Source organism: Myxocyprinus asiaticus, chromosome 11, assembly GCF_019703515.2.
Source record: "Myxocyprinus asiaticus isolate MX2 ecotype Aquarium Trade chromosome 11, UBuf_Myxa_2, whole genome shotgun sequence".
Classification (NCBI taxonomy): Eukaryota; Metazoa; Chordata; class Actinopteri; order Cypriniformes; family Catostomidae; genus Myxocyprinus; species Myxocyprinus asiaticus.
The window spans coordinates 44,759,812-44,774,249 of record NC_059354.1 but is presented as its reverse complement, the minus strand read 5'-3'; the positions used below and the strand labels follow the sequence as shown (position 1 = coordinate 44,774,249).

General features: G+C 37.2%; 1 protein-coding gene across 4 annotated transcripts in view; it reads right to left on the bottom strand.

Annotated features, from left to right (window-relative positions):
* LOC127448472 (TRAF3-interacting protein 1-like) overlaps window positions 1-14,438 on the bottom strand; it is a 44,076-nt gene that overhangs the window by 13,208 nt on the left and 16,430 nt on the right. For 2 of the 4 annotated variants that reach the window (XR_007898531.1, XM_051711012.1), the window contains exons 6-15: window positions 13,600-13,680; window positions 13,413-13,433; window positions 11,143-11,166; window positions 10,903-10,978; window positions 9,815-9,835; window positions 9,261-9,342; window positions 8,257-8,343; window positions 7,461-7,593; window positions 7,328-7,364; window positions 6,986-7,059 (exon numbers count right to left, since the gene is read on the bottom strand). Coding sequence is in view for 3 of the 4 variants with exons in the window: in XM_051711012.1 (XP_051566972.1) it covers window positions 6,986-7,059; window positions 7,328-7,364; window positions 7,461-7,593; window positions 8,257-8,343; window positions 9,261-9,342; window positions 9,815-9,835; window positions 10,903-10,978; window positions 11,143-11,166; window positions 13,413-13,433; window positions 13,600-13,680 (636 nt within the window). In the remaining variant the exon portion in view is untranslated. The remainder of the gene's footprint in view (window positions 1-6,985; window positions 7,060-7,327; window positions 7,365-7,460; window positions 7,594-8,256; window positions 8,344-9,260; window positions 9,343-9,814; window positions 9,836-10,902; window positions 10,979-11,142; window positions 11,167-13,412; window positions 13,434-13,599; window positions 13,681-14,438) is intronic. The other 2 variants (XM_051711013.1, XM_051711014.1) reach the window with 2 other exon arrangements.

Sequence of the window (14,438 nt, the reverse complement as noted above, 5' to 3'; positions counted from 1 at the left end):
TTGTGCTACACGAATAAAGTCAGTCATACAGGTTTGAAACAACATGAGGGTGAGACAAAATGCTGACTGAAATTTCTTTTTTGGATGAACTATCCCCTTTAATTTAGAATCCACCATTTTATTTCAGTTCAATATTATGGCCTAACAGAACTTAATGAAGTTCTGCCGACCCAGTCGAGGTAGATCAGAAAACTTATGCTAATAAAGCAACAGAATGAGTCATTGGCTCTGTTTAACCTTCGGAATTACTGAGAGTCAAAACTCTCATTTCTGTGGTCATTCCAAAGAGATTAATGGGGGTGGAAGGAAGCTCAATATTTATATTTTTAACCCTGGATGTTACACCGCGATTACAGGAGAGCAACCGCTTTATTGTGCTGACCTTCACCCCCTTTTAAGTAAGGAAGGAAATCATTACAGGTCTTTTTGCACACAGCTGACTAGACAGAAGAGGTGTGGCATGCCAGTTAAACTCGGTGCCCCCCGTACCTGCCCATTTCATACCCCGCAATAAAGGCAGAGAATTTAGAGAGCTGATGAGGCTGAATTAAGTCAATTAGAAGAGCGCTCTGTGCAGCGCTCAGGTTCCAGCTTAGAGTTGGCCAGCATCTGATGGGGAAGTCTAATTTGATTATTTGGGATTGAAAGGAAATCCAGTCTGATTGTTTTGAAATCAAGAACACAGGGGAGAGGAAACACTCGCTGTGAAGACCAGCTGGGAGAAGCTCGCTGTGTGCGGCTAAAGCTGAACGCCAACCAAGATCACGGCAGTGACGATTGTCGAAACTACTCCCGCCCGATCATTGAGGCCTTGCCATCTAGTGTTGGGAATTGAAATTCTGTATAGAATCATTCCATTTTTTTTTTTTTTTAAATACATTAAGACATTTGGTTCTGTTAAAATAAAAATTCTGGTCATCATTTACTCACCTTCAGGTTGTCCTTTGGAATAACACAAAAGGTAATGTTCAGAATGCTCAGTAATAGGAGTGGGTAAAAATATAGATTTTCCAATGGCGATCTTCATTTGAACGATCTCAATATCAATTCTTAAATCCAAGATAGATTTTTTTACTATATGCACTCTCTACAATGGGAGTAATCACTCACATATGAGACCAAATTTCGCACAATGCGACTAAAAATGTCTGTGATTAGACAGTGTCTGAAATGTTAAGATTTCACTTAACAGTCATTGTACAGTATATTGGTGAAGAAGTTCAGCATCTTTTCAATGTGCAGCCCTCTATGGACACGTTGGAGAAAGAATCGCCATTGGCTTGTAAATTGTAGTTTTTACTCGCCAGACTTTTGACAACATGGAAGAGTAATGCAACTAAAACTGAAAAGATATTAAGAAAACGAGAAAGGGGCATCATCACAGATAATATATATAATCATACAGTAATATAGTACGCAAGATTGTACATTTTATTTTCATATTTCACTTTTGATCCTTTTAATTACATTTTAGCTTGTGTACAAATTTAACATTCTAAAAATTTATATTATTTTAAAACATATTTTTAACAAAATATTCACAAGGTTGGAACCTAATTAAAATAGAATTAATAAATATATTAAAAATAATAATAATTTAAGTGCTACTATATCAAAACCACTATGAAATGTTTTTTCTTTAATCAAACCCTTGCATAGATGCGGCACAAGCCTATTAGTTAAATTCTTTAATATTTACAGAGTTTTCTTAAGTTAAAATATTTCACAATCTATGATTGTGCCTTTTAAATATTTATGTATTTACACATTTATTACACTTACTACATTTTGTAACGTTTGTTTATATGCACTTGTGCGATTTACATTGATATGTACAGTATAATAAGCCCAAAATTGGTACTGTCACTTTAAGAGATTAGCACCCGAGCAAGTGTTTATGGTTGAATGAGTGCAGCGCACATTAACAAGAGAGAAGTTGTGTTTCTTTTTATCTTTTTGATCACCAACTGACTGTAAATAACAGAAAGGATTTGAAAAGAGACATGAAATGAAAATGGGGTGCCTGAGTCTTGTCTTTGGATACAAAAAACACAGAACAAAGCAAAAGGATATTTTTACTTGTATTATGTGTATGGCTTGCTTGTACAAATATTTATTGCACATGTTCTCAAATTCAAATCTATAAGCTCTCAAGTTTTGCAACACATTTACCTTCTAACAGAAGTCCAACAGGCACGTTACTGGTCTGTAGCAATGCTGTAAAATGGAAAATGTTGTGAAAACAGTCCGGGAAAAAGTTCAACCAAAGTCAGAGTTGACGTCGTTAAATGCAATGTCAGTGCCATTTCAAGGCTCAACTAAAGTGATGGAGACAGAGCGATCACGACAGATCTGGACCCACTGCTGCCAAATAAGTACAATTTCCTTCAGGGTGTGTGCTCATGAGACACAACACACTGTAAAAGATGAGGCTGAATCCAGCATCTTAATCACCAGCTTCTTATTCAGCGGCGCTTAAGTTCTTCTTCGCCACTACACAACTCAAGAAATTGTCAAATCTGAAAATGTACTCACCAGTGGTTTAAAAAATACATACTTTAGTCGCATAGTGCAAAATTTGGTCACATATGCAAGTGAATTACTCGCTATGTAGAGGGCTGCTGTGTGTTGACAGTAAAAGTTTGATTGATTCGTTCTGTGTAATATGTGTCATTGAATAATGTCTCTTTTAAAATCTTTTCTGTTCTTTACTGTCAATTGTTGATCAAAAACAACAACATTTAATTCCAATCACGAATAGCACGGATGAGGTACAGAAGCCTCTGCTGTAAATATGCGCTCATTTACAGAATCTTTATAGAACTGCTGGTTGTCTTAAAGTCCCTGTTTCCACCTGGTATTAAAATGCATTTCAGGTGATCCAATCACATGTGGTCGGCGCTAAATACAGGTCTAAATGGGGTCTAAAAAGTTTTGTGATTGGATCACAAAAACCACATATGAATGGGGTCAAAAACGCATGTGAATACATCACATTAGAAGTGTAAATGCTAATCTGTCCAGTATGCGTCCCGGCAGCAGCGAAGCGCAACCTCTCGCCTGTCAATCAACTGCTGCGCTAAAACAAGAGTTTAAACTTTGCTGGTTACGAGCGGTTTAAAAGAAAATAACTATCCGATCGGAAAAGTAAAAAAAGCGAATACATACACAAACACGAGAATGTAAAGGATCTTCTTTAGTGTGTCTGAAATCAACATGCTTATGAGACGCATGAACATCTGCAGCTCAAATTAACGCAGGTAATCCACTAAAATAACGGTCAATTCTACTTGAAATGTTGCTTTTGTGCTTAGATTACATTTTAAATGCATCTGGGAGAAATAGAGAAATAGTGCGCCGTTTTTTTTTTGTTTGTTTGTGCATTCTTTGTCTTTTCTGAATTTGTTGTGCTTTATTGTCGTGCAGTAACACACTGACATAGTAAATGATGTATGTTGTACTAACTAGAAAATAATTTGTCAAATTAATATTTTTGTAATGTACCTAGTTAGAAGGTCCCCTTTATAATAAACACCATTAGCTGGGAGAGAATTTCATTCATAAGTAAACAAAAGGGACATTATAACTGAAATATACCCATATGAATCGATATCAAGTTGAAGTCGAATCAAGAGCTTGTGAATCGGACTCGACTAGAATTGGAGGGAATCTGTATCAATACCCAGCCCTAATCAGTCACCATTCATTGTCCACTCACCCTTAATGCAGCTTTTTTATTTTTTTCAATGAAAGTAAATGGTGACTGAGACTAAACATGCTGGCAAACATCCCCTTTTGTGTCACATGGAAGAAAGAAAGTGATACGGGGTTGGAACAGCATGAAGTTGAGTAAACAAACACAGAATTTCATTTTTGGGTGCACTATCCCTTTAATGGTTGTGGATTGTCTGTATTCTTCCACCTGTATGATGTAAGGATGTGTAGGGTGTCAAAATGTCTCTTTTTGGTACACAGTATATGTAAAGATGACTCTTTTGTTTGGAATAGACTACAAGTGAAAAGTTTGGAACATTGACAGAATTTATGATTCTCATAATCTCAAAACCTGTTTATCAAAATGAATAATGTGCTTTAATACTTGAATTTGTTTTGTAAAAAATCCGATATTGAAGGAAAAGCAGCCAAAATGTGTCCAGTATACATGGGAACTCCTTCAGTACTAGAGTTAGACCGATATATTGGTTTTACCGACTAATCTGTGCCGATAGCTTTTTGGAACTATCATTATAGGCAAAAATCTATGCTGATTGGTCTATGCTATGATGTTTTTTTTGTCATTTCAAAATAAGGGTCCCCGGTGTGTTTCGGGCTTGTTTATACTTAAAAGTCCCACGTTATGCACCAAATCTTCATTTTTTCTGGTTACTTTTAGGAGTTTGGTTGAACATTAAACTGCATCTGGGATCTTGTTCATTTAGGACTCTTTGTCTGTGTCTGACATAGTAAAAAAAGAATAAGAAGTCTTATCGACATTCTATAAATCTGTATTAAAAACAAACAGCCAATTAATCGGTTATCAGCCTTTCCCACCACCTTAGTTATTGGTCGACCTCTATTCAGTACTGTTAAAAAAGCATTTCAGGGCCTGGGTAGCTCAGTGGTAAAAGACGCTGGCTACCACCCCTGGAGTTCGCTAGTTCGAATCCCAGGGCGTGCTGAGTGACTCCAGCCAGGTCTCCTAAGCAACCAAATTGGCCCAGTTGCTAGGGAGGGTAGAGTCACATGGGGTAACCTCCACGTGGTCACTATAATGTGGTTAGTTCTCGGTGGGGCGCGTGGTGAGTTGAGCGCAGATGCCACGGTGGATGGCGTGAAGCCTCCACACGCACTATGTCTCCTTGGCAACGCGCTCAACAAGCCACGTGATTAGATGCGCAGGTTGATGGTCTCAGACGCGGAGGCAACTGGGATTCGTCCTCCGCCACCTGGACTGAGGCGAATCACTACGCGACCACGAGGACTTAAAAAGCACACTGGGAATTGGGCATTCCAAATTGGGTGAAAAAGGGGAAACATCCAAAAAAGCATTTCAGCATGGACATCATGAAGATGGTTGTACTTTGAAGGAGCTAAAATACAAGACAGACTCACTACATGAATCTACTCTTTCATAGTTTTGAAGGCTTTACTATTATTATAAAGTGTGGAAAAAAAGTGTGGTTATAAATAATGTGCAGGTGTCCAAACATTGGAACGGTGGTGTAAATTTGAATGGGTAATTAACTTTTTGCTTGGATTATTGTATTATTATTGCTTTAATCATGCCGCTTTTAAGTATGAAATGTCATTTAGCAGCAGGTTGCTGAGGACAACAAACAAATAAGAATTGTCCATTCTTTCTTCCTCAAAATTACTAAAAGAAACGTTAAAGGAATAACTCAATTCTTTACAATTCCCAGCCCTATTACTGACTCATGCATTAAGCATGTGACTCAAGTGGAAAGTCAGGTTGGGAGGAGGGGTTTCTGCATGAATGCCACCACCAAACACTGAATCCATCAGGCCTACAGCCAGTGACGGACAGATAGAGCGGAGCGTATGTTCCGGCAGGGTGGACCACCCAGTGCAGACCGCCCCTTACACCAGGGTACGGACAGGATACTGTCAAAACTCATATCGCAATCTAAATATTGACAGTGTGAGTATTCCCTCGCTCACAAACAGTCCAAAGCAGCTAAAAATAAATATTCGGGAAGTCATTGATAAAGTGCCACTTTGGATTGGATTGGAAATCATATCCTAGCAGTCCTGAAAAATCTTTACACAATATGGGAGCAGACGAAAAGAAAACTACATCTGCTATAAGACTGAACATCACTGAAACTATGTGACAAAGGTGGAGATTTCTGTCAAGTTTATTTTTTAATCACCTTTTGGACATTAAATCCTATCCTTGTTATTTAGATAATGATGCCATTAAAAGGTAGTTCACCCAAAAATTTAAATTCTCTCATCATTTACTCACCCTCATGCCATCCCAGACTGAACACAAACGAGGATTTTTACAAGAATATCTCAGCTCTGTAGATCCATACAATGCAAGTGAATGTTGTACAGAACTTTGAAGCTCCAAAAGCAAATAAAGACAGCATAAAAGTAACCCTTAAGACGCTTCTAAAAAGGCTGCTAAAGCGATCTAATCAGTTTTGGGTGAGAACAGACCAAAATGTAACTCCTTTTATACTGTACAATCTGCCATTGCAGTCTCTAGGCATGATCATGATTTCAAGCTTGATTACACTTAATGGACTACTTTAAAGCTCCAAAAAGCACATAAAGGCAAATGCATTGTATGGACCTACAGAGCTGAGATATTCTTCTAAAAACCTTTGTTTGTGTTCAGCAGAAAAAAGAAAGTCATCCACATCTGGAATGGCATGAGAGTGAGTAAACTGTTCCTTTAATGTTCATTTATTTTCCATTGCTGAAAGTTTATATCGTTATAGGCCAAAGGACACAGGGGATTTAAATCTTTAGATAAAATCCTAATAAAAACTGACCTAAAACTATTCACAAACAAGTTTATGAACAAAAGTCGCCACCACATTCTGATATTTATTTTGTAATTCAGTAACCATCTCATAGTTAAACATCTCAAAAACAGCGTGATTGGTGTCATTGTGCTTGCTTTGGCCTAATTTTTTAAGCTCTGCTGAACAGAACAACACTTCAGTGGCTCTCGGGGACTGCAATCACATTTCTCCACTCCATTTGCAAAGTTGCTTTCTTTGGTAAACTGTAAAGTCTTTGGCAAACACATCTCAGAGTTATTGTTCACACACACACACACAAAATAGATTTCCTTGATGAAGAGATTCTGAAACGCGTTTACTGGCGTTACTGGAATGCTGTTGTGAAAAACAAAAGTTGGAATTTGGAAGTAAAATGGAATTGCACTGCCCCCTTGTGGTAAACACTGGAACAACGAGGAGCTTGCAACATCTGAAAGCTAACAATGTCATACCTGATCCTTTGACTTTGGAGAAGGAGATGATTCATAGTCTTTTTTTGTTTCAAGGATTTTTTTCACAAGTCCACCTATGAGCAAATGAAAATCATTCATTCTCAAGACTGAAAATTAATTTGCAAACCTGTATGCCTTTTTACTTCCATGGAACACAAAAGGAAATGTCAGGCAGAATGCTAACCTCAGTCAACACTTTCATGGCATCTTTTTGTTTGATCCCATATAATGAAAGTGAATGGTGACTGAGGCTGTCAGTCCCTAACATTCTGCCTAACATAACCTTTTGTGCTCCACAGAAGAACAACATGATGGTGTGTTTAATATTAGTACATGACTGACCGTGTTTGTCTTCCCCTTGCAGTTCAAGTGAATTATGCTGTTAAAAAAAAAAAAAAAAAAAGAATAATTCAGTTAGTCTAAATCACGCTGGGATTTTTCACTATATGCACAGAGAACAGAGCACCCACACTACCTCGATTTCAGGTATGGCAGCGGGAGGCGGAGCTGCTTCCTCCACTACAAACTGCCCATCTTCATCATCCTCATCTTCAGAGAGCTTCTTACTGTCCATAATGACCACTGCAGGGGGCTTACCACTGCCCAGCCTGAGAAAAACAATCCATGATTAAATATTCATCTCACATTCAAGCTACACTTTGGATCTAAACTGTTTAATTTGATTATGAATGAATGCTAACCACCAGGCCCACACAGAATCTGCATATGCAGAAATCAACAGGTCTGTTCCAAAACCTAGTGAGCTGCCTCACTGTCTCCTGCCTACATAGGCAGCTGCATTCTATGGCAGCATCCTAATTGAAATGGAGCCTCAGTAGAGAGCGATATGAAACCATCTCCATAGATCGTCATTTAAATAGTGCTCTTTACATGATGTGCATGTAAACACACTCAATAATAAATGTAGTGTTTTCAGTGTGTAATGGTTGTTACGAACTAAGGTTATCAGCTGCGTTTAAAGCCATTTAAAAATACCGTCAAATGCAGTCAATTTGCTTGGCAAACATAAAAAGCCAACCATTAGACTAATAAACTAAATTACTTGGAGAAGAACTGTTTATTTTAATCAAAATGTCTTTTATCATATTGATGATGCAACACAATAAGCCATTTGATGCTGTAGAGCACATTATAATGGTTATACCCAAGTTCAAATCATTGTAATGTATGGCCTTGAGTGGCTTATTGCTTTAATATATAATAATATGCAGTGGTAAATTAAGAGTCTTGAAGAGAGAGAGATCTCTCACCTCTCCGCTGGGGTCACATCAGCGTAGCTCTCTTGTCTCTTCACGCGGGGGGCCGCCGGTCGAGCGCTGCTGGGTCGCACTAATCTTCTGCTTACATACACATACAAGAAAACAAAAGAAGCATGGGTACTTTCACACAGCAATCAACAGAGCACTTTTGTAAGGTATGCATGTGACTTCATGTGTGGGTAGTTTAGGTAATGGCAAGGTCTGAAATGGCTAAATGCTTATAAAAATAGTGCTGGGAACGGGAGTAATGATTGAGCTGAGACTGATATCTTGTGGTTTGATCTTGCGGTACACTGCAGTGAAAGTGGGGATTTTCATCAGTGAGGTCCACTGCCAAGCAATCTCTCATGGGGGCAAACATGATACACTCCATCGACCCACAAACACCACATTATCACATTGTGTTACATTTGTTTTCATTAGAGGGAAATTGACTGAATATTTTAATTTTCAAAATAAAGCACTAATGGGATAATTAACACTGATTGAGAAAGAAAGAATGAAAGAAAGAAAATAAAGACATAAAAAAAGTAAAAAGAAAAAGAAAAATGTACAAACCTAGAAAAACACAAACAAAAAAAAAGAAAGAGAAAGAAAGAGATAAAGCAAGAAAAGAAAAATTTACAAAAATAGAAAAATAAATAAAATAAAATAAAAACAAAGAAAGAAACAAAGAAAGAAAAACAAGCAAACCTAAAAGAAAAAAGAAGCAAAGAAAAAAAAACTAAGAAAAACAAAAGAAAAACGTACAAACCTAGAAAAACAAAAAGAAAAACAAAGAAACAAAAAAAGATACATTTACAAACCTAGAAGGAAAACAAAGAAACAAAAAAAGAAAAAGAACGATAGAAAGAAACAAAAAAAAAACAAAGAAAGAAAAACAAACAAAGAAATAAAAACAAACCTAAAAAGAAAAAAGAAATCAAAACAAACAAACAAAGAAGACAAGAAAGAAAGAAAGAAAAAAAAAAGAAAAACAAAGAAAGGAAACTAACCTCTGGGTGGTACGAGATGGCACAGTGTCTGTTGCATCGCCATTTTCAACGGGAACAGTTTTTTCTGATGGAGCATCCCCTTCTGAAAAAAATAATGTTGAAAATAGTCTTTTTTTGCTTCTTTTTAAAACAAACAAAAAAACAAACAGGAATATTTGCAGACAGGGTCCAGCCCATGAAACTGTATTTTGCATTATTTGTATTATAAAAAGTTTGTCTGTCCATTTGATAATTTAATTATTTATTAATTAGTTACAAACAGCACAGGTCATTGCATTATATATCAGCCAGGGTCAGACTATCATTCACTTTACCATGCAATGACTCAAAGGCACAGGGTGACTGGCAAATAATTTATTTACTTGCTAAAGCAATTTTTTCCTTGCATTTTGCATTTGGTGAGTGATTATTTTGGACCCGTTTACAGAACTTGCAGTAACTTAGGACAATCTTTAGTGTTAAAGACGCAATATCTATGGAGCAGTAACAATGTTTGGAATACAATCAAGAAAAAAAGCAAAAAGAGTGCTCAGTGAAGAAAACATAACACTCACCTCCTTCACTGTCAGACTCATCTGAAACAGAGGTATACATCCATGTCATCATTTGAGATATACAAATCACATAAAACATTATCTGACATTTAATCACTGCATTAAATACACTGAAGCGGCATTCCATTCAACTCGGAAAGTTGGAACTTCCAAATTTCTACTTGGAAAACTTGGAAACTTGTGTGGAAGTCCACCACTCTGAACATGGCGCCATCCAGGGAGATATACATGGTTAATGCTACACATTTTTACTTTTAGATAAAGTGTGTGAGTTGATGCCAGACTTTATATACAAAGTCGCATGTCGTCAATGTTTGCAGACACCCACTTTTCAATATTTTTCACAAAAATGTGACCAACTCACTCATTGCTCCTCTCCCCAGCCTCTTAAATGTTTGTATTCCCCAGGATACGAAAACCTTTTTAGGGTAAAGTAAGGAATATAGTAATTGATGACGGACTGTTGAATTATTGAAAAATAATGCACACCCCAAGGTGGTAATGTGGACCTGACATCAGCTGAGAATACTATAGAAGTTGTTTGTCATTTTTATCCAATTAGATTAGCCAGTGTCTTTGTTTTATTTGGCTATTTTGCTACGGTAGGCTGTATAGCTCTTTAAAATAAATAAAGATTAAATAATTTGGTGAAGTGATATAGAACCGTAATGTGGTCAAGACCTGTGTGTTTCCTGAAAAAAACAAAAATTAACACTTTGAAATGTCTGTCAACCAATCAGAATCAAGCATTAAACAGTGTCGTGGAATAATTTATATTAAAACCTGATTAGCAAATGTTTACAGAGACAGGTATGTAAAACACAAAAGAACAAATGCTTGCAAAGCATTGTTTGGTTGCTAGGAGACTTCTTTGTTGACAATAAAACACCTGCAAAGCTAACGATAGCATTGCCATTTTGTTTCCTTATATATCAACCTCTGAACATCAGGTGATGGAGTGCTTTTATAGTCCTAAGGCCAAGATCTTGACTAGGAATATCTGACATCCGACTTTAAATGGAAACGCAGCATAAATTCACTGCAAGTCAACCATTACTGAGGTACGTTAAATAAGAACAGCTCTGTACCATGACCACCTGTTTTGGGCCACCATCGCTGTCCTTTAGCTGATGAGGGCCTTGGTATCCGGGAAGGACTCTCAGCCTGAAAGGAATGAGGAAAGACATTCACGTCCATGATTTATTACAATAAGCTCCACTGAAGCGCTTAAACTGACAGAACATCCTCAAGAACATGTGACTCCCTCCTTTCAAAATGCAAACAAACTAAGAAAAACAGTGGATTAACCTGGCATTAACAGAAATTACCTGCATTTCAGAGAGATCTGTAGGCTAAATGAAGAGAAAACAGAAGAGTGCAACAGAGATCCTTAATACAGGGCCATTATATACATTTAAACCATGAGAGAAACATTCTCTTCTCATTTATGAGTACTTTGATAAGTACTTTACAAGATGCCACTAGCCAAATCAAAAAGCTCACTATTACTAAGAGAATGTAGAGTATCTATAGCAGCAAAACCAAACGGAAAACAATACAGAGAGGAGAGCAACCTTACCCACAAAGCCAGTCAGAAAGTACTGCATGAAGCTAAGTCAAGCACAAATATTACTACTGCTAATACTTATGGTTCAGGGATCAGAACAAATTAAATTGTGGTGCTTAAAGGGATAGTTCACCCAAAAATGAAAATTCTCTCATCATTTTCTCATCATCTTGCCATCCCATATGTGTATGACTTTCTTTCTTCTGCAACACGCAAATTAAGATTTTTAGGAGAATATTTCAGCTCTGTAGGTCCATACAATACAAGTGAATGGGTGCCAAAATTTTGACACTCCAAAAATCACATAAAGGGAGAATAAAAGTAATCCATATGACTCCAGTGTTTAAATCCATATCTTCAGAAGTGATTTGATAGGTGTGGGTGAGAAATAGATCAATATTTAAGTCGATTTTTGCTTGAAATACTTCCCCCTAACCAGCATGCATGAAGAATGTGAATCACCAAAAACAAAAGAAGAAGAAAGTGAAAGTGCAGCCTGACTGAGAAGGGAGGAGAATTTATAGTAAAAATGGACAAAAATATTGATCTGTTTCTCACCCACAGCTATCAAATTGCTTCTGGAGACATCAATTTAACCACTGGAGTCATATGGATTACTTTTATACTAACTTGTGTGATTTTCGGAGTTTCAAAAATTTGGCACCCATTCACTTGCATTGTATAGACCAAAAGAGCTGAGAAATTCTTCTAAAAATCATAATTTGTGTTCTGGTTAAGAAAGTAAGTCACATACATCTGGGAAGGCATGAGGGTAAATGATCAGAGAATTTTAATTTTTGGGTGGACTATTCCTTTAAACCATTAGTCATGCGGCTTGTTGAAATGCGTAATTACTTTTCTAAACAATCAGACTTACAATAATAACCTGGTGAACGATTAAACAGGCAAAAAAAAAAAGTCCCAGAGACCAGAATATTATAAACACCTTAAATTCTGATTGGAGACACATTTTAAGCCACTGAGCAGCTTTTGCACACCTGTGACTGCACATCAATTAAATACTATATTAAGGGAATAGTTTGCCCAAAAATGAAAATTCAGTCATTATTTACTCACTCTAATGTTCTAAACCCGTAGGACTTTCATATGCAGAACTAAAAAAATTATGTTTCACTGAATATCGCAGGCTATCTTTTTAATGCGACTAAAAACAACACAATTTCTCACATTAACATGCCTTCTACTGGAAACAAGCTTCTTTTAGAGTGCTCAAGAATGTGCAATGGATGTGAAGATTTTCACAAAAAAAAAAAAAAAAAAAAAAAAAAAAAAAGAATTTTGCGTTGTTTCTTACTAAAATGTTTCATAACCGTATGCAATTTTTGTGTCCTTTAAGTTTTAAAGTGAGGCACTCTCCACTGCCATTGTGTGGAAAAGACAGCCCACGATGTTCATTAAATATCTCCTTTTCGCGTTCTGCCAAAGAAAGAAAACCATATGGGTTTAGAACAACATAAGGGTGAGTAAATTATGACAGAATTTTTATTTTTAGGAACTGTTAATGTAATGCGGTAAGTTGCAATGTTGCTTGGCAACCATAAACAATTTAACATCACTTTGCTTTACACCCCTTAATAACAACTCTCCTCGTCTTGACTTGTCTATGACACTCCTCCATGTTTCTTTGTCACCTTCACATGTAAATAACGTAAAGCAGTCCTGCCCACTGATAGTTACGCAGATATATCTACTGCGGCATAAACTGTATTAGCAAAATCTCTATTAGTTGACACATTTCTAGTGTTGCACGTTATTTATCGTAATATCGCCCAACCCTACCTGCAGTATGTTGTCACAAAAGAATGAGCACTGTGTAAATAGTTCAGTTCTTAATTTCAAGTGAATGTCTGTGTTGTAATTGGGCTGCCAGTAAAATCTAAACATGCCAGTCATGCATAAGACAACCTTCACGATCAGGTCTGTCCTTGCACAATGAAATTGGTAAATATGCAGCACTTCTTTTATTCTAAAGCGAGCAAAGCAGGCACACAAACCACAACAGACTCATACCTCCAGTTCACCGCCCTCAGCCTCCAGGTGAGAGAAACAAAGACATGAATAAAGTACTGTGAGGAACATTCCACCAAAAGCCTTGGTAATGAACGATTTCACTGGCCTCCACCTAGAACTATAGAATGAATGTGAAGGGACTAAGCGGACAGGCTGCACAGGGTTGTGGGTGAGAGGTTGAACTCACCTCTTCTGCATGAGCTTCATGGGTTTTACTCGCATCTTCTGGGAGAGGCTTTGGCTTGCTGGTCTCCTCAGCCGCCCTGACCTAAAACAAAAGTAAAGTTGTTACATATACAGTATATCGAGTCCAGACAGAATCTGCAGACTAATTTTTGGATTTTCTGTGCTGATTTTTGGGGAAAGCCAGTGGAGTTTAGTGTAATGAATTTAATCATGGTAAAATGTGTTAAACAGAGTTGGGAGGATTAAGGCTAATTTATGATTACTGGGCAAACAGTTCTTTTATTTCGCCTACAAATTATGCCGCAATGCACTGACATTGTTGTTTGGCAAAATGTTAATTTTGTGATTTTTCTCCTGTACACGAACAACCCTGAAATTCTTGAGCAAGGAGAACTTGACTAGTCGAAGAGCGTTGATGATGGGTCAAAACTAAAAGTGGGTGTGGTTCGGACGTGACATTCTTTTTACAATCATGTGTAACTACTGTGGAGATTGTAGCTGGCTAGGTTACTATCTTTTTTATTTTTTATTTTATCCCCTTTTCTCCCCAATTTGGCATGCCCAATTCCCACTACTTACTAGGTCCTCGTGGTGGCGCAGTTACTCACCTCAATCCAGGTGGCAGAGGACAAGTCTCAGTTGCCTCCGCTTTAAGGACTTGGCCTGAGTGGGCTTCCACCCAACTTCAGGACCTTTTTGAGCAAACTCATTGTGATTTATTTGCACAACAAAACATAGAAGACAACACATTTACTGTCCTGTCCTACCTACAGTTTTGCATTGATAATGTCGAGAAACACATTAGATGTTATCCGAACAACAAAACATGAATGACACGAG